Below are 19,135 nucleotides of genomic sequence, written 5' to 3'. Positions count from 1 at the left end.
TGAAAAGCTGAGGGGGAAAGTGTGCAAGGGGACAGATGAGGCACAGATCCAAGATAGTTTTTTGCTGATAAGATGTTAGCAAAGAGTCTCACTGTAATATAATTTATTATTACCATGAGTCAGACTTTATTTACCGGTTCCACTGACATTTGTTCCACCCTGGCTGCCTGCTAGGTCCCCTGTTAGACACTTGGAACAGCAAGTACAATCTACCCCTTGAGACTCTCAGTGGAGCAGAATTATAGAGATTCTACCCAAATATAACATCATCAGCACCACAAAAAACCCCAGCTGCTGTTTTTACAAATATAGGGAAACATTAGCCAAAACATTGAGGATTTACTGTGTGCTTGACAAGCCCATGTGTATGATTATGATATGTGATTGTTATAATTATTACAGTTGAATGCTCTTCTTTATAACCCAACTAGACCGCTACAAATTAGGAAACTAGTGGCCAACAACCTAATATTCCAGCCTAAAAATGTTATTTCTGGGCTCTGCAATCCAGCATGACCAAGACCCCTAACACCCTAGTGCCTCCCCAAAACTTATCATAGAAAATGCATGTGCCATTTTTTTCCAAACATCTTCTCCCTTCATAACCCATGGAATCATGTTACTAGTCCCTTAATCTCACTGATTGGTCAGCCTATTTAAGTACTATTTATTGCATGTCTGTTTTTCCATGTCATTCTTTGCCTTAAAGAAGGTTAAGCTGAAACGGCAGCTCAGCTTCGGAGATGTTACCGTCCAAATTGCATGCGCTTTTCTGCCTCTGCACCTGCCTTGCACTGGTTTATCCTTTTGACTGGCAAGACCTGAATCCAGTTGCCTATATTGAATCACCAGGTAAGAGGTATATTTGTTCAAGGGCTTGAACTATCCACCTGTTGCCAGACTCGAAGTGGCCCCAGGGAAGTTATGTGTGGGATCATCTAAGAAGATGCTGATGGAGATCCTTAATTCTCCTGAGGGAATGGAGGGGCCTCATTCTTTCTTCTTCCTACTAACCGAGAGAAAGAAGTGCCTTCTTCTTCAACATCAGGATTGCAAGACAGGGACTTCCCTGGCAGTCCTGTGGTTAAGACTCTGCACTTCCAGTGCAGGGTATGTGGGTTCAGTCCCTGGTCAGGGAAGTAAGATCCCACATGCGGCATGGCCAAAAGAAAAAAGACTGCAGGACTGCTCAGATGAGGCCTTTTCAGACAAGCTGGAAGCTCAGTTTGCAATCACCGGGGAGAAGGTCCACGCTGCCTTTTTTCTACATCACTGCCCTGACCCATGCCCTCTGGGTACAGTAACACATCTCTCCTGGAGTACCCTCTGAGGCAACCCCAAACCTGCCCCCAAGATGGTGAAGAAGAGGCAGGTGTCTCGATCAACAGATGTAGTCCTGGTTGATGGTGGGAAGGTGTTAGAAGATGGTGATTTAGAGTTTGGATCCAGAGGGAGACAACCTTTTCTATCTAATGACAGGGGAAAGCAGGGACCAGCAGGTACTTGGAGTCCCAGATAAGCATGGATGTGCATCCCTGCTCTTTCTTACCTTTTGTGGGGAGGGAAGGAGAGGAGGCGACAGAGGATGAGATGATTGGATGGCATCACCAACTCAATGGACATGAGTTTGAGCAAACTCTGGGAGATAGTGAAGGACAGGGAAGCCTGGAGTACTGCCGTCCTTGGGGTCGCAAAGAGTCGGACGCGACCGAGCAACTGAGCAACATTGACAAAAGAAAGGAGGCGGCGGCTTGGTCAAGCCCAGGAGTGGTGGCCAGACTGGGACAGCCATCTCTAGACAGGGACATCTATGACCCCTAAAAGGACCTTGATTGCAAAGTGATTCCTTCTGGAGTCTTGAGAATTCTTGCTAATTCCAGAGAGTTGGGCTCAGGAATTTTCTCCTCTGCTCGGGTGAGCAGTGTTGGTGACCTCTGAAAGGTACTATACTGTCTGAACCTACCGACCTGTGCAACTAGGGAGGCATGACTTCTCTGGATCTAGGTGTGCAGGGTTGATGGGTGACTCCTGACTGTGACATTTACCAAGGATCTTTCATAACCCACTGCCTTACTAATCTGGCCCTACTTCATAGCTGGGGAAATGAACACAACAGCAGAAGAGAGACTAGGTCTTCTATGTTTGCATAGAAATGGCCTCTTATCTCACAGGTCCATACATGCAACAATACTTACCAGAAAGGTGGGGCATGAGTCATACCCCATTGGTGACTAACACAGAGGGCTCATAATCGAGTTCAGGGGCCTGCAGCCTGATTATATTAATTCTCTTATTGTCTTATCTGTAGGTTGAAAACAGGTAGCATCTGATGTGATGAGCAGATTCTTTTACATAATGTGCTTTATATTGGTACAGGGTGGGAATTTCAAAACATGTTCCCTATTCCCCCATGTTTGAAAATAACTTGAAAGCTGTTATTGAGCCAGCAGAAATTTGAGGACACTGCTTGATTCATCTGTCATCCCAGCCCATTCATTCTAAATACTCAAAAAAGAATGCATGAATATGTTTTAAATTATTAGAAATAGTTTATTCAATAAAAGATGAAAGTAATGTATGATTATTTGTATCATTCGTACTAAATGAATACATAGAAAATATGGTCATATAGCTAAAAGGTTTATCAGCATGGCTAGAGATGTCCCATTTATTAATGGAGGACATAAAACCATAAAGAGACGGTCATTTTCCTCACATTTGTACAATCCATCTCCAACCCCAGAAATAGACATTGGGACTATTTGATAAATGAACATCACCAAAAATGTATACTAAGATTAATAGCATACCATAGATTCTAATGCGCCTATTAAAATGAAGTTGAAGAAAAATAGGAAGTGACATCTATAAGTTCTGAACCATGAAACAGTATCATCTAGAGAGTGGCCATGCAACCTGGCAAGTCTCCTACCTATCTCTTTTTTTTCATGAGGTGTGCTGATCGATGGCTAGAGAATGGGAAATCCAGAATCCTATCCATTAGCTATGGGCTGCTGAACCTTTTCTTTTTTTAAAACTTTACTGAAATATAGTTGATTTACATGTTGTATTTAATTTCTCCTATACAGAAAAGTGAATCAGTTACACACACACACACACACACACACACACACACACACATGAGGCCCTCCAGCCACAGGGCCCCGGAGACCTATACTCAAACCCCAGCTTAAAGTTTTCTGAGACCTTCTCAGGGGTCAGGCGTCCTGGAACTGGCAGCCTTGCAGTCTCACCTTGACCTGGGCTCCTGAACGCTGGATGAGGCTTTTTGGTAGGGCAGGTTTTAGAGGACCAGGTTACTCTGAGGTGAGTGGAAAGATTCCCAGAGCCTGGGTGGAACTGACATCTCATAAGAGGAACCTTGTGCAACATGGAATCTCCCCATGGCCCTAGAACTGAACACTCAATTCCAGAGGTTGTACCTCCCAGGCAGCTGTGGGTTCTCTGGGGCTCCTCACCAAACTGTGGTTTGAGTCCCTGTGGCCACACCATGGTTCCTGTGGGTAGGGGATACAGGAGAACCCAGGCTGCTCGTCACAGGCCTGCCCTTCTGTCCTCCGGACTTGAAGTCTTGCTATTACATTATGAAAGACCACTCAGCCGACAGTCTTAAATGGGAGAGAAAAAGCCTTTTGTAATTCTAAATAGACCCTAAAATGTTAGCCTTTAGGGAAAGCATTTTAAAGAATTGTTTCAGAGGAAATGCCTTGGATTTCATATCTATACAGAGAAAAATGGTATGATCTAGCATGCGTGCCTGCTAAGTTGCTTCAGTCATGTCTGACTCTGTGTGACCCCATGGACTGCAGCCCACCAGGCTTCTTTGTCCGTGGGATTCTCCAGGCAAGAATACTGGAGTGGGTTGTCTGCCTCCTTCAAGGGATCTTCCTGACCCAGGGATTGACCCCACATCTCTTATGTCTTCTGCATTGGCAGGCAGGTTCTTTACCACTCACACCACCTGGGAAGCCCATGATCTAGTGTAGATCTGCTAAAACTCCTCTTTGGGCTTGAATTTGGGTAAACCAGAGTTAGCTAACTCTAGGGAAGGGGCAAATAACCTCAGTTGTCTGCCTTTTATAGGTGGTGGTCATAACGCACCTGTAAGTCAAGTCAGGACATGAATTTGAGTGAGTTCTGGGAGTTGGTGTTGGACAGGGAAGCCTGGCACACTGCAGTCCACGGGGTTGCAAAGAGTTAGACATGACTGAGTGACTGAACTGAACTGGCCAAGTCAAGCTACCTTGATTTATATGATCACTGATCCTTACAGCTGTCCTGAGGGCTGGCCAAGTGATTGTATCCCCACTTTACAAATGAGGATCAGAGAAGGGGGTAAAATGCCTAGGGCAGAGCAGCATAGCTTGTAAGATGTACAACTGGAACCCAAGATAGCATCACTTGGCTCCAGCACCAGGGTCCATTCATTGCAACCACTGCCTCCCTTGGAGCTACCTCCTACAATTCGAACATGAATTGCTGACTGTGTGTCAGGCCAGGTGGTCTGGTACCTTAGCCCAGTGCTTCTGACAAACGGTACAACTTTTCAGATTCAGTAGAATTGAGGTGAGGCCTAAGAGCCTCATCCCCAATCTTCCGTTTGATGCCGTGATGCTGGTCCATGGACCAACTTGAAGTAGCAAGGCCTCATGAACTGAAAGGCTCCTCACTGGCAGGTGTTTCACACCCAAGTGTGGAGGATGTAAATGACTTCTTCTCATGACTCAACACCTTTCTGAGAGATGCCCTATGAAGTCACATGCCATACATAACATAGTTCGCAGTGTCTACGTGGCAGAGGCAGAGTGTGATAGAAAGCATGAAAAGACTGTCCAGCAAAGTAATCAGCTCACACAGTCCAGAAGAAGGAATGGAGCAGGCTAGCTGAATCTAGAAAAGTGAGTCAGATGCATTGATATGTGGTCTCACCATGCTGAAATTAAATGTGGACTTGATTGTGGGTTAGAAAGGAGAACAGGTGAGACTTCAGGTGTGTTGAAGGGTTTTGGCACCAGAGAGAGAAAATATTTCAAGAATGGGTGGATAAAAGAATATATGTCATAAAGCATTTAACAGAGACAGAAGAGACCCAGTGATAGTGTAAAGTTTAGTTCTGGTCATTTTCACAAATATTTGTTGCGCTCCAATCATTGTGCCAGACTTTGTGTTAAAGATCCGAGGATACAAAGATATGGATGCAGCTTATGAGATACTCTTAGGAGACAGAGTAGTAAAACATAAGTTTAGTCTAATGTGATAGGAAGGAAGATAAAAATATATACAGGGAATTTATTTAATACTGAGGGTGAGTCTGAGGAATCAGAGAAGGTTTCAGAGAAGACCTGACATCCAATCAAGATGTTAAAGGTTGAATAGGAGTTTGCCACGGGGATTTCAAATGCAGGGAACAGCATTTACTCAGGCGCAGATACAAGGAACAGCCCACTGTTGCTCAGAAGTGCCAGAGCACACAGAAGGAAGGTAACTTACAGGGGAAAAGAAGAAGAGTAGGAAGCAATGGACCTTTAGATCACCGAGGGTTTTTCTCACAGTGCCCAGGAACTTGGGGTTTAACTTGTACACCTATGAATCTCTCTGAGTTTCAATCCCCCAGTAGAGAAAAGAAGCCACCCCACACTGGAAGGCATTGTGGATTTAAATATAACCTACAAACTGCCTTCCAGAAAGATTCCAATACATGCTCTCTTCAAGGAAAAACAACTGGTGGAAGGAAGGCATTGAAGGATTTGAAGACTTGCCTGGTGAGGTTCATACTTTAAATCCTTCCAGAAACTGTGTGAAGGATACAGTTGAAGGGGTCAGGATCCAAGGTGAACAGGATGTTCAGGAGAGATGGTAACTGTCTGGTCAAAAGCACTGAAGGTGTAAGTGAGACAGGTGAGCTAGCAGAGCAGAGACATACTGGAGAGAGAATATGAAGCTAAAAACAAATGTTAGAAGTTGGAACTTGGTTGGATGTAGATGGCAAGGAAGAAACAGTTAGGAGAGTAGCATGATTCCTAGATTTCTGCCCTGGGATCCCCAGGCTATGGAACTCTGGAGTTGCAGGCTGTGTTGTTGGAGGGTGAAGTAGGGGAGTTGGGAGACAGTCATGTACTTTCACTCTGGACCATGGGCTTTGCTGTTCCTGTGGGAAGGTTGTCAGATGCAGATATCCAGTGGGAAGATGTGAGCCCAAATCTGAAATATCAGGTAAAGTTCATGTTTAGGAAAAACAGATTTAGGGAGTGGTCTTTAATATGCTCTGGATAGGAGTAGCAGGTAAGGGCAAAGCTACAAGGATTAGGAAGTGATGATGGTCTTAAACATCTGAGGAGAAGGGGGATGTCGACTGCCATCTTTTTCCTTACCCAGTTCTTCACATGCAGAGGGTCTTCAATAACTATTTGTGTATTTTACTAGTTAGTGAAGAAATGAAGGCCAGAAACTATGGGTGGTCATTTGATTCCCTCCAAGTTTCTTGGCATAATCAAGTCTGGGGAGTCATGGATAACAAGCGAAATAATATTGACCTGTTTTCCAGCATGGGTCAGTAAGATACAAGCTCTGATGGCTGCTGCAAACATTGGTCAATCTAAAATCCCCAGAGGAAATGGATCTTATTCCGTCGGTTGTACAGACTTGATGTTTGATTACACTAATAAGGTAATGTTTTAATACCATTTATCCTTATATCCTAATATTGACTGTGGCTATGGTCCATAAGAAGGTTTTGAAAACTGACCCTGCTCTCACCTGAGAATGACTTATTTTGTCATTGGTATGATTTCATGGCAAGCCTTTGGCTGGTGAAGCCATTCCTCAGGTCACTGCTGTCTTCAGATTAACTTATCCATAAACTCAGTTTTCCTCCCTTCTCTAATGTCTGAAACCAGGCTGCTCATACTTTCTTTTCATTCAAAGAGCATATTTTTCTCTTTCTATTCCTTTTGACTATATTCAGTCACCATGGCAACTTATCAAAAAAAGCTCTCTGGACCTCTTTAGGCACAATAGAGGTATTTGGGTCCCCACTAACTAAATATGCAAAACAGCTGTTGGAATAGGTTTGAGAAGCAACTTGACTAAAAGCACATTCATGTCCTTCCTCTACAGGGCACCTTCTTGCGTTTGTATTATCCATCTCAAGATGATGATCACTCCGACACCCTTTGGATCCCAAACAAAGAATATTTTTTGGGTCTTAGTAAATTTCTTGGAACACACTGGCTTGTGGGCAAAATTATGGGCTTATTCTTCGGTAAGATTTCTGTTGATCCTGCTTTGTAAGCTCTAGACTATAAGGAAAGCTTGAAAACAGCAAGAGTTTCAGGCAGTTAAAGATCAAAGTAGATTGTCTCCAGTCTAAACATCTCCTAAGATGACAAAGTATTACTTAAAAGACCAGGTGACTATCAGAGAATCAAGGGTTCTTGTTTTGTCTGTTCTGAATATGACAGGGTGGGTGGAGGGAATGAAGGTATCAGACTTTCAGACAGGCTCCAACATCTTTCTATGGGTAGTCAGATTTTGCCTTCTTCCATTCTCTGTGGGGTCAATAATGTGATGAGAACAGCAATCGGGCTGGTGTGACCTCTCCCTTCTATGCTATGTGCTGAAGTGTATTTTACAGTTGGGCAAAGAGAGAAAGAAGGCAGAAGCCACCTTACCTCTCCATATCCTAAACCAAGGAGTGAAAGCTAATTTCTTATTTATCATAAATGAGGAACTCCACTCTCATTCCCATAACCACCCCCAAGGGGCCAGCCTCTCTCACTAAGACAATTGATGTGCATTCATCACTTAGTATGTCTACATTTCATTAATATTGGCTTTTGTCCTTTATCTGTTTCACCAGATACTACTCTTGACCTGGTGTTAACTACATCTTCAAATTTCCCCCTCAAAACTACCTACACCTTTTGGCATTAGTTTGAAACGTCTCCTTGGAGTTTTCTTAATAGCCCACTTTATATGAGAAATGATGAACATAATTACACATCTTTATGATGCTGAATCGGAGAAGGCAATGGCACCCCACTCCAATACTCTTGCCTGGAAAATCCCATGGACAGAGGAGCCTAGAAGGCTAAAGCCCATGTGGTCACTGAGGTCAGACACCACTGAGCGACTTCACTTTCACTATTCAGTTTCATGCATTGGAGAAGGAAATGGCAACCCACTCCAGTGTTCTTGCCTGGAGAATCCCAGGGACGGGGGAGCCTGGCAGGCTGCCATCTATGGGGTCTCACAGAGTCGGACACGACTGAAGTGACTTAGCAGCAGCAGCAGCATGATGCTGAATAGTTTATAGGTCACTGCTATAGCAATCTTTACATTCGGTTTCTGTGGGCACATCTCCACTGTGTTGATGAGAAAGTGGAACACAAATAATTGATGATAATGATGACCATAATAAGTGAGAAGTGAAGGAAAAGACCACGGCCTCCATTCTGAGCCCTTAACTATGTGACTGGATAGGTGTGCTTTACATATTGTTGTTGTTCAGTTGCTAAGTCGTGTCTGACTCTTCGAGACCCCGTGGCCTGCAGCACGCCAGGCTTCCCTGTCCTCCACTGTTCCCGGAATTTGCCCAAGTTCATGTCAGTTGAGTCAGTGATGCTATCTACATATATTCCCACTTAAATATGATTCTCACCAACCCCCCATGAGAGAGCTATATTTTCCGTCACTTTACTGAAGAAGACTCTGAGGCTCAGAGAGTTCTCTTGACCTGCACAAGGTCAGCAGCAACTCAGTGGCAGAACTTCATCCAAAGCCACATCTGAGGGTGAAGGCTAAGGTCTCCCCATCTTTCTCTTGACCTTGATCAAATTAGAGTGGGAGGAGTTTCCCATTTGAAGATTCTGAATCTCAGTTTAATGCTCCTGAGGTTTACTTGTTTGGTTTCAGAACATTCCCTTTGAAGTTTTGCCAAGATCTGTGATTGATGATAAGGAGCAGCCTTCCTGAATACACCTCTCAGTAGGAAATGTCTCACCTCAAGTTCAGAGCTGACAGTGAGAACTGATAATTCATGATCCTATGGTCTTAAGAAAAAAAACAAGTGGTTCATGCCCATGCTTGGTGGTATTTAGTAGGAGACTTTTTTTTTTACATGAATTTACTATTGATGCATAAAAGAATAAATTCCATGGGTCAGGTTTTTATACTCAGGAGATGTAGGTTAAATTAACCAGCGATATTCAAGTCAGAAAAAGACACTAATTATCACCTCCCACTGCTCTCTAGGTTCAATGACAACTCCTGCAGCCTGGAATGCACATCTGAGGACTGGGGAAAAATACCCACTAATTATTTTTTCTCATGGTCTTGGAGCATTCAGGTAAAGTGTCAAGAGGCTGAACAATTTTAGCCTCCAGGGATCAATGACTGAATGCATTCCCCCTAAAAAAAGATAGGGGGACAGCAGATTTTGGAGTGTCAGGCTGGTCCGAGTCCTGGGAGGACTTGGAGTTCCTTCAGAATTAGCTGTGATCTACGTACTAATCAGTCCTTAGCCTTGTCTTTTCCTGCCGCCAGCCCATGGAGACCAGCCTCACAACAGAGGAGAGGGGCGGTTGCAATTTGGGTGGTTGTCTTTCTATATAACAGTATTTACACTCTCAAAATCATTCACTGTATTAGTTCAGGTTCTCCAAGAAATAGACACCATGATTAGATTAGCTGTGAAAGGCATGTATTGGGAAATGCCCATGAAGGATAGAAGGGAAGGAGCAGAGAAGATGGGGAGAGATTTCAGCCTATGATGCAGGCTGGACAGTTGAGAAGGAGATGGGAAACAGAAGGACTGGGTATGAAGGGTATGAATGTGGTACAGTTCTAAGAAAAACTGGGCCAGGCTGATGGAGGTAGAGCTTGACCAAGACTTGCTCACCAGAGTCCTGCATCTCATAGGAAGGGACCTATGGTAAACACACGCCATGTCCTGTCACTGGAACCAACCTACAGGAAGTCTTGCTTTACTTGGATCCACTGGGGCAGGAGCTGGGTGGGCTCTTTAGTCAACTATGGTCTCTGGATCATGACAGGTAGCATGTTTTCATGGCTACCACCCCATCTACTTTTTTTCGACATTTTCTCAACTCCCTTCCCATCTTCTGCCTCAGGTTTGTAAGAATTTTAGAAAAGGAAAAGTGGCTTGTAGCTGGTAAAAAAAATCAGGTAGCATCTGCAATGAGAAATTTTCACTTGTTTAATTGTAGCCCAACTGGTTATTTGATTCCTATGAGACCAACGATTGGCATCTTAGACTCCGAGGACCACATTCAGCCTGCATCTGTGTATACGGTTCTATTGAAACACCAGCCACACTCATTTACTTTCCCCATTGTCTCTTCTAGTCTTGTGCTACAGCGGCAGAACTGAGTCTGATACAAATAACGTAAGGCCCACAGAGCTGGAAGCAATTACTCTCTGGCTTTTTACAGAAAAGGTTTTGCTGATCCCTGTACTAGACGATTTTCCCTTCCTGAGTTGGCCTTCCATCATCAGGAGTGGAAAACATGATACTCGCCGACCTCCTTTTTGTTCTTTAAGGCCATTTACTCTGGAATACATAAAAGGCAGGAGTTCCCTTTTGATCCAGTGGTTAAGACTTTGCCATCAAATCCTGGGGGTGCAAGTTCAATCCCTGGTCAGGGAGTTAGGATCCCACACGCCTCGCGAACCAAACCAAACCAAACAAAAAACAGAGGCAATATTATAATGAATTCAACAAAGACTTTAAAAATGGTTCACATTAAAAAAAAAAAAAAAAGAATACATGATAGGAGAAGAAGATTGTGCAGAACCAAGATGTGGAAGGGATTCTAAATGTAGTTGCTTATTAGCATATGACTCTTCAACCATCTCACCCTGTCTAGTCATTTACCTAACAGCTGACTTGTGTTTGGTATTTCCACTGTTTTAGACATGGTTATAAGCACTGAACATGTGTTAACTTACTAAATCCTTATAATAATCCCACCAGGTCCCAGATGTTATAACATCACCCTTCTGCAGGTAAAGAACCAAGGCAGAGAGAAGATAATGTGATTTATCCCAGGTAGACAGCTAATAAGTGAAGGAGCCAGGATCCAATAACCTGCGGTGGTCAGAGTGTAGGAACTGTTGTCTTAAGCATCACATTGTACAACCTGCCTATGTTAGTATTTTCTTATCATGATCTAGTAACTGGGACTTCCCTGGTGGTACAGTGGTTAAGGCTCTGTGCTTCCAACAGGGACGTGAGTTCAATCCCTGGCCAGGGAACTAAAGTCCCCATGCCACTTGGTGTAGCCAAAAAATGAAAAAAAAAATAAATAAATAACAACAACCAAAAAACCTTATAATTATTCTAAAGCCAAGACTTTATTATTTATCCCCACCGATGAGGACAGGAATGGAGTAATGTAAGTATTTAAAGTCATGTAACTGGAAACAGGCAGAGCCAAGATTTAAACTCAGAACTCTCAAAGGCAATATTTATAATCACTGCACCAGTGTTTCTCAGCCTTGGTACCCTGGATGCTTTGGACTGGATCATTTCCTGTTGTGGAGGTAGTCCTGTACATCAGAGAATGGTTTTAGCAGTATCTCTACCCACTGGACAGCAGTAATATACCCCCCACTACTCCTGATAATGAAAATACCTCCAGACATTGTCAAATATCCCCAGAGGACTAAAATCAGCCCCCTTTGAGAACCACAGCCCTATGCTTTACCCCAGGGCACTCCTACAGGGGGATAATTACCATCCAATTCCCAGGTTTTATTTGTGGATCCCTTGTAATTGTGACTGGTAGTTGAATGCTTCTCTCATTTTTGTTTTGAAGGACGATTTATTCTGCTATTGGCATTGATCTGGCATCCCACGGGTTTATAGTTGCTGCTGTAGAACACAGGTACGTCACTTGGTATGTGGCTGAGCTCTACCTTTCTTAAAGGTTTATACAAAGTACTGTTAGAGGGAATTCCTTGGTGGTGCAGTGGTTGGGACCCATTCTCACTGTTGAGGACCTGTGTTCAATGCCTGGTGGGGAACTAAAATCCTGTAAGCTGTGCCACTCAGCAGGAAAAAAAAAATACTGATACAGTTGTCAACTATGGTTACCCATGACTGAGAAGAAAAGGAGACTGAATTAGATTGTCGTGTATATAAAAAACAGCTAACATTTCTAGAGTTCGTGTTCATATACCATTATTGAGCTCATCATTGTGTTCATTGAGTGCTGTGTTCATATACCATCTCATTTAATCTTCTTAACAATCCTTTAAGATGTTACTATCACTGTTTCAAGGGAGGCAGAATATGAAGCCGAGGAAGGGTAATTTGCCCCAAACTACACAGCTAGTAAGTGGTGGTGCTGGGATCTGATTCGGGAGAGAATGTTCCACTCCAGGGTCTCCCAGAATTGTGAAGACAGAGTGCCTTCTTTACAGGCAACAATGTCTTTTTCTTAGAACTCCCTTGGGGGCCTCTTTGATTTAAAAAAAAAATGTAGAGTTGGAAGAAGGGAAGTCAGAAAGAGTCAAGGATGGGAGTGAGGAACATGCGTGATACAAGTCATTGATTCTGTTTGTATTGTAGGGATGGCTCTGCATCCTCGACATACTATTTCAAGGACCAGTCTGCTGTAGAAATAGGCAACAAGTCTTGGCTCTATCTCAGAACCCTGAAGCGAGGAGAGGAGGAGTTTCCTTTACGAAATGAGCAGGTATGTTGAGGAAGAGAAGAGGTGGCATGCCTACACCAAAAGGTGTAGGCAAAATGATGACATTTGTTCATTTAATTATCTTACATTGGGCAGACTGCGCCCCTAGGTCTCCTTACTTCCCATTCCCAAAAGATATGTCAAAAGATTCCCTGAGTGATCAAATTCCCTTAATGAAATATCTGGATCGCAGTAAAAACAAAGACCAACATGAAAATCCTAGGAAATGACTGAATACTCAGAATTCTTTTGTGTTAGAACTAAAGTCTACTTTTCACTGAGGTGATAGAGAATATTATTAAGAGTTCAGGCCTTAGAATGCAACTTTCTTTGTTTGAATCCTGATACCATTACTCTGCAGGTGCAGTGGGCTTATCTTGGACAAGTTACTTATTCTTTTTGTTTTGTTTCCATGCTTTATCTGTTATGAAATAATGAACTTAACAGTATGTCATATGAGGCTTTGAGGAAGACCAAGTGAATTAAAGCATGTGGTTTTCTACCCCTGTGCCAAGCTTTATGGCTTCCCAGGTGGCTCAATGGTAAAGAATCCACCTGCAATGCAGGAGACCCGGGTTTGATCCCTGGGTTGGAACCCACTCCAGTATTCTTGCCTGGGACATCCCATGGACGGAGGAGCCTGGTGGGCTACAGTCCTTGGAGTCACAAAAGAGTTGGACACGACTGAGCGACTGAACAACAAGCCAGACTTTATAGTGGGTGCTTTTACATGGATTATTGCACTTAATCCCACCTGCATTTCACTGAGGTGGACATTATTAGACAATAAATGGAAGCCCAGAGAGGTTAAGCAAATCCTCTGAGGTCACACAGTGGGTAAGCAACAGAGCCAGGATTTAGACTAAGCGATAACCACCTTCAAAGCTGGTGCCTGGGTCATTATGTAGGTTGTGTTCTATAGGCAACCAAATTCTTTCCCTGTGTTTCACCCTCTACACAAACTTTAAGTGTTACAGCTTTTTACTTTGTCATGTCCTTCTTACAATCATCCTATTAGTTACGGCAACGAGCAAAGGAATGTTCTCAAGCTCTCAGTTTGATTCTGGACATTGATCACGGGAGGCCAGTGATGAATGTACTAGATTTAGAGTTTGATGTGGAACAGCTGAAGGTGAGCTTAAAAAAAATTCATTTTCCCTTGGCCTGGATGTCTTTGTTGCTCTTATTATTGTCTGTTTTACTGCTGTAATACAAGGTACAACATGATAAAGGGCTGCAAAAAAAAAAAAAATACAGTACTGGGAAAGTATTCCAACAATGAGAAATGCATTAGGTTGAACTACGTGTACATTTGCCACCAGCCACCTTTGATCTACAAAAAAAAAAAAAAATGGTAATTTCGTATGTTCAATATAATATAAACAGTGGAAGTATTGTAATTTCTTGGGCAGCTCCTGCATCTTTTTGAACTTGATCCTGAAACACTGGTCAAAAGTTTTAGACAAAATGTTGGGGTAGGGTGGAAGAACATCACAGTGGATAGTGTGCTTGAAGACTCAGAAGTGTGTGGGGGTGTGGAATACAAGGAAGGGAACAAACTAAGATGATGGTCTGTCCTCTGGAGTATGAGTCATTTGTGTCATTCAACTAGCCACTCCTATCTCCATGGCTTTGGACGTGTGGTCCCCTTGGCCTGACTCCCCGTCCTCCTGACTTAGACCTGCTAAATCATCAACCTAAGTCAGGCATCTCCTTATCCATGAAGCTTGCCTGGACCCCACTGCCCATCTGGACTGGGCTAGCCATCTATCACACATGCTCCTTGGCACCTCCTTACCTCATCTGCATTGTGTATCTGTAACTCCTTCCCCAGTAGACTAGGAACTCATGGGAAATGAACTGCAGTGCCTGGCGCAGAGCAGGTGTTCAATAAATACTCAGAGAATGGACAAAGTCATGAATGTGGAGTGCGGGAGAGGGAGCCATCAGCAATGACATTGATGTTCCAAGTGTGGGTGATGAAGAAAGCCGTGAAGTTCACTTCTTTATTTGAGGTTTTTGTTTGTTTTTCTTTTGGTGCTGAAACCAAAGAAGTTTTTGTATATATATGTATATATATATATAAAACTTATATATATGTTTTATAAGTATTATATATATAACATGTTTTTAAATAGAAGTGTTCGTGTGTGTGTATATATATATATATATAGAGAGAGAGAGAGAGGGAGAGAGAGAGAGAGGCAAGTATGTATATGTACATATGTGTGGGTGTGTGGGTGCATGTGAGTGTGTATATATTTCTTTTCTAAGAATCAAGGTACTTAACCGTGCCTGTGAAATAATAATCTTGTGATTTACAAAATCTCTGCCTATCCTCTGAACAGCCTGTGAGATACTTATGCATTTATATCATGCTTTTTTCACATAGGACTCTATTGATAGGGATAAAATAGCCATTATTGGACATTCTTTTGGTGGAGCCACAGTTATTCAGACTCTTAGTGAAGACCAGAGATTCAGGTAAGAGAATAAGGCTGAGAGAGAGAATGCTAAGTTATTGGAACAGGGGGAAGTGATAACACATGTGATATTGAATGTATCCAGTTCTTAGTGAGGAAGAGATCTTTTGGAGTTCACAAGTCCATTCTTCTTCCTCCATAAAATCCTTCACATGAATTTTCCTAAACAGAAACATTGACTTTGGCTATTGAAAATTCTCCCCATCTCTGTTTTTCCTCATTATTATTTATCTGTTCAAGGGCTTATCATTTTCATTTGGAAATTTATCTTTATATATACATATTATCTGTGACATAATGATAATAATGTTGTCATCTTATACTATTTTCTAGATTCCCCAATTGGCAGGGCATTAAAAAAAAAAACTGTTTTACATTTAATTTATTGACAGTAATTCACATTTACACTATCTAGCTCCAGGTTTTCATACATGAAATTTTTACTGAGAACATACCACCCACCTCCAAACTTTTATTCTTTGTATCTCAGCTTTGACATCCTTTTTTCTCAGAAGTTGACTCCAATTCTATGTTAGATGGGTAGGGCATTTTTAAATTATTATTTTTTCCATCTTTAAGGTTGAGCATGGGATAAAATTGCATAGCTACTGGAGTGGAAGTCAGGACCCCAGTCTTCTAACTTGAAGGAACATTTTCTTTCTTGAAGCGTTTCATCCCAAGCTGATGAGATCATGTAGAATCGACCATGTAGAAAGTAGACAGGATCACGCGTGAAACTTTAGCTCACATTTCTTAAAAGCTATTTCAACATAAGAAGATCCTCTTCTTTCATCCATTTAGCACATAAAATAGAGTCTCCAAAAGGCCAAGAAACATTGGATAACTTAACTTTAAAAAAAGAAAATGAATTACATTTTCAAATGATATACTCCATATGCTTTTCTTCAACTCTCCCAGGGGAAACATCTTTACACACAAAGGAAAGAGTCTAACTGTTACTCAGAAAGATATAATGATGAGTACATGACAGGGTCCAGAAGAACTAGAAAGACAGGGGCAATAGTGCACAGACTGTATTTTTTCAGACACTCCACAATTTTATAGAATTACTTATTTTAAAATTTATCTTGAAGGATGACAAAAAAATTTTTAACATTTTTAAGGGTTGTAATTCTCAAATGCCTCCTAAAGAAAATAGTGATTTTATTACAAGTTTGCTGCCTTGCAGAGCTAATGATATCCCCTTCCCACACTGAAGGGTAATACCTCTTCTGCCCAGTGAGATCACCCATAACGAACCAGTGAGGTGTTTGTCTCCGAATCCCTGTGATATTAGAAATCCCTGTATGCGGGCAGCATGTAACCAGCCTTCTTCCATAGGTGTGGCATTGCTCTGGATGCATGGATGTTTCCCGTGGGTGATGAAGTATATTCCAGAATTCCTCAACCCCTCTTTTTTATCAACTCGGAACGATTCCAATACCCTTCTAATATCATAAGAATGAAAAAATGCTTCTTACCTGATAGAGAACGAAAAATGATTACAATCAGGTGAGTATCAGTAAGTGACATTACATCATCTGAAACGGAAACCTGAAACTGGGATACACAATCCGTTAATATCACTGAGTAGCTAGTCTAGAATTGTTCAGTTTGTCGTTTAGACTTGGAATAAGGGAGACTATTAGGTAATCTCAGTTTCCAAGTGCATTTAGACTTCCTCTTTTTAAAATGTACTTTTTTTGAGTAGTGTTTGTATATATCGTGCATATACTGATAATTAAAATTTGCATCAGGATGCATGCTACTGCTATCTGAATATAAGAGCAGCCTACACATTTTTAGGACTGGGGTAGAACTGTACAAAAAAGATCTTCACGACCCAGATAATCACGATGGTGTGATCACTCATCTAGAGCCAGACATCCTGGAATGTGAAGTCAAGTGGGCCTTAGGAAGCATAAGGAACAAAGCTAGTGGATGTGATGGAATTCCAGCTGAGCTATTTCAAATCCTGAAAGATGATGCTGTGAAAGTGCTGCACTCAATATGCCAGCAAATTTGGAAAACTCAGCAGTGGCCACAGGACTGGAAAAGGTCAGTTTTCATTCCAATCCCAAAGAAAGGCAATGCAAAAGAATGCTCAAACTATCGCACAATTGCACTCATCTCACATGCTAGTAAAGTAATGCTCAAAATTCTCCAAGCCAGGCTTCAGCAATACGTGAACCATGAACTTCCTGATATACAAGCTGGTTTTAGAAAAGGCAGAGGAACCAGAGATCAAATTGCCAACATCTGCTGGATCATCGAAAAAGCAAGAGAGTTCCAGAAAAACATCTATTTCTGCTTTATTGACTATGCCAAAGCCTTTGACTGTGTGGATCACAATAAACTGTGGAAAATTCTGAAAGAGATGGGAATACCAGACCACCTGACCTGCTTCTTGAGACATCTGTATGCAGGTCAGGAAGCAACAGTTAGAACTGGACATGGAACAACAGACTGGTTCCAAACAGGAAAAGGAGTACGTCAAGGCTGTATATTGTCACCCTGCTTATTTAACTTCTATGCAGAGTACATCATGAGAAATGCTGGGCTGGAAGAAGCACAAGCTGGAATCAAGATTGCCGGGAGAAATATCAATAACCTCAGCTATGCAGATGACACCACCCTTATGGCAGAAAGTGAAGAGGAACTAAAAAGCCTCTTGATGAAAGTAAAAGTGGAGAGTGAAAAATTTGGCTTAAAGCTCAACATTCAGAAAATGAAGATCATGGCATCTGGTCCCATCACTTCATGGGAAATAGATGGGGAAACAGTAGAAACAGTGTCAGACTTTATCTTTTTGGGCTCCAAAATCACTGCAGATGGTGACTGCAGCCAGGAAATTAAGACGCTTATTTCTTGGAAGGAAAGTTATGACCAACCTAGAGAGCGTATTCAAAAGCAGAGACATTACTTTGCCAACAAAGGTCCATCTAGTCAAGGCTATGGTTTTTCCTGTGGTCATGTATGGATGTGAGAGTTGGACTGTGAAGAAGGCTGAGCGCCGAAGAATTGCTGCTTTTGAACTGTGGTGTTGGAGAAGACTCTTGAGAGTCCCTTGGACTGCAAGGAGATCCAACCAGTCCATTCTGAAGGAGATCAGCCCTGGGATTTCTTTGGAAGGAATGATGCTAAAGCTGAAACTCCAGTACTTTGGCCACCTTATGTGAAGAATTGACTCATTGGAAAAGACTCTGATGCTGGGAGGGATTGAGGGCAGGAGGAGAAGGGGACGACAGAGGATGAGATGGCTGGATGGCATCACTGACTCAATGGACATGAGTCTGAGTGAACTCTGGGAGTTGGTGATGGACAGGGAGGCCTGGCGTGCTGCGATTCATGGGGTCACAAAGAGTCGGACATGACTGAGTGACTGAACTGAACTGAACTGAGGGGGAAGTATTCCATCATTAGGCTTGGCTTAGAACATTTTTTTTTTTTAAGTAAGATGATCTGCTGAGACCTGCTGTGTGTTTACTCGTTTGGTAAGTATATGAATTTATTAATTTCCAAAGCTATAATGGGATCCCTTTGAGAGTTGACAATATACTTATATCATGGATAAAAAAGAATTCCCATAGGGTTTTGAACTCATAGTGAGATGTTACAAAAACTGGGCTTCTACTTCTGTCTGAAACCTGATTTACTTAGAAGGGCAGAGAAGAGGCGCCAGGAAGTAAACACACACCGTAAAGGCAATAAACACTCTGGAGACAGAACGGAGGGATCTTTTCTAAGTGAAAGTGAAAGTGTTAGTTGCTCAATAGTGTCTGACTCTTGTGACCGCAAGGACTGTAGATCACCAGGCTCCTCTCTCCATGGAATTCTCCAGGCTAGAATACTGGAGTGGGTAGCCGTTCCCTTCTCCAGAGGATCTTCTCAACCCAGGAATCAAACCTGGATCTG

General features: G+C 42.3%; 1 protein-coding gene across 6 annotated transcripts in view; it reads left to right on the top strand.

The window, feature by feature from the left end:
• The window catches only part of PLA2G7 (phospholipase A2 group VII), a 38,262-nt gene that overhangs the window by 15,975 nt on the left and 3,152 nt on the right, over positions 1-19,135 (top strand). For 4 of the 6 annotated variants that reach the window (XM_005223376.4, XM_005223377.4, XM_010818166.3 and 1 more), the window contains 9 exons: positions 710-852; positions 6,566-6,687; positions 7,138-7,282; positions 9,274-9,367; positions 11,859-11,927; positions 12,614-12,740; positions 13,756-13,869; positions 15,130-15,221; positions 16,562-16,732. In XM_005223376.4, the coding sequence (XP_005223433.1) occupies positions 744-852; positions 6,566-6,687; positions 7,138-7,282; positions 9,274-9,367; positions 11,859-11,927; positions 12,614-12,740; positions 13,756-13,869; positions 15,130-15,221; positions 16,562-16,732 (1,043 nt within the window). In that variant the 5' untranslated portion in view covers positions 710-743. The remainder of the gene's footprint in view (positions 1-709; positions 853-6,565; positions 6,688-7,137; positions 7,283-9,273; positions 9,368-11,858; positions 11,928-12,613; positions 12,741-13,755; positions 13,870-15,129; positions 15,222-16,561; positions 16,733-19,135) is intronic. The other 2 variants (XM_005223379.5, XM_005223378.5) reach the window with 1 other exon arrangement.

Source organism: Bos taurus, chromosome 23 (genome assembly GCF_002263795.3).
Source record: "Bos taurus isolate L1 Dominette 01449 registration number 42190680 breed Hereford chromosome 23, ARS-UCD2.0, whole genome shotgun sequence".
Taxonomy (NCBI): Eukaryota; Metazoa; Chordata; class Mammalia; order Artiodactyla; family Bovidae; genus Bos; species Bos taurus.
The sequence above is the reverse complement of the archived record's forward strand: the minus strand, read 5'-3'. Positions and strand labels throughout refer to the sequence as shown.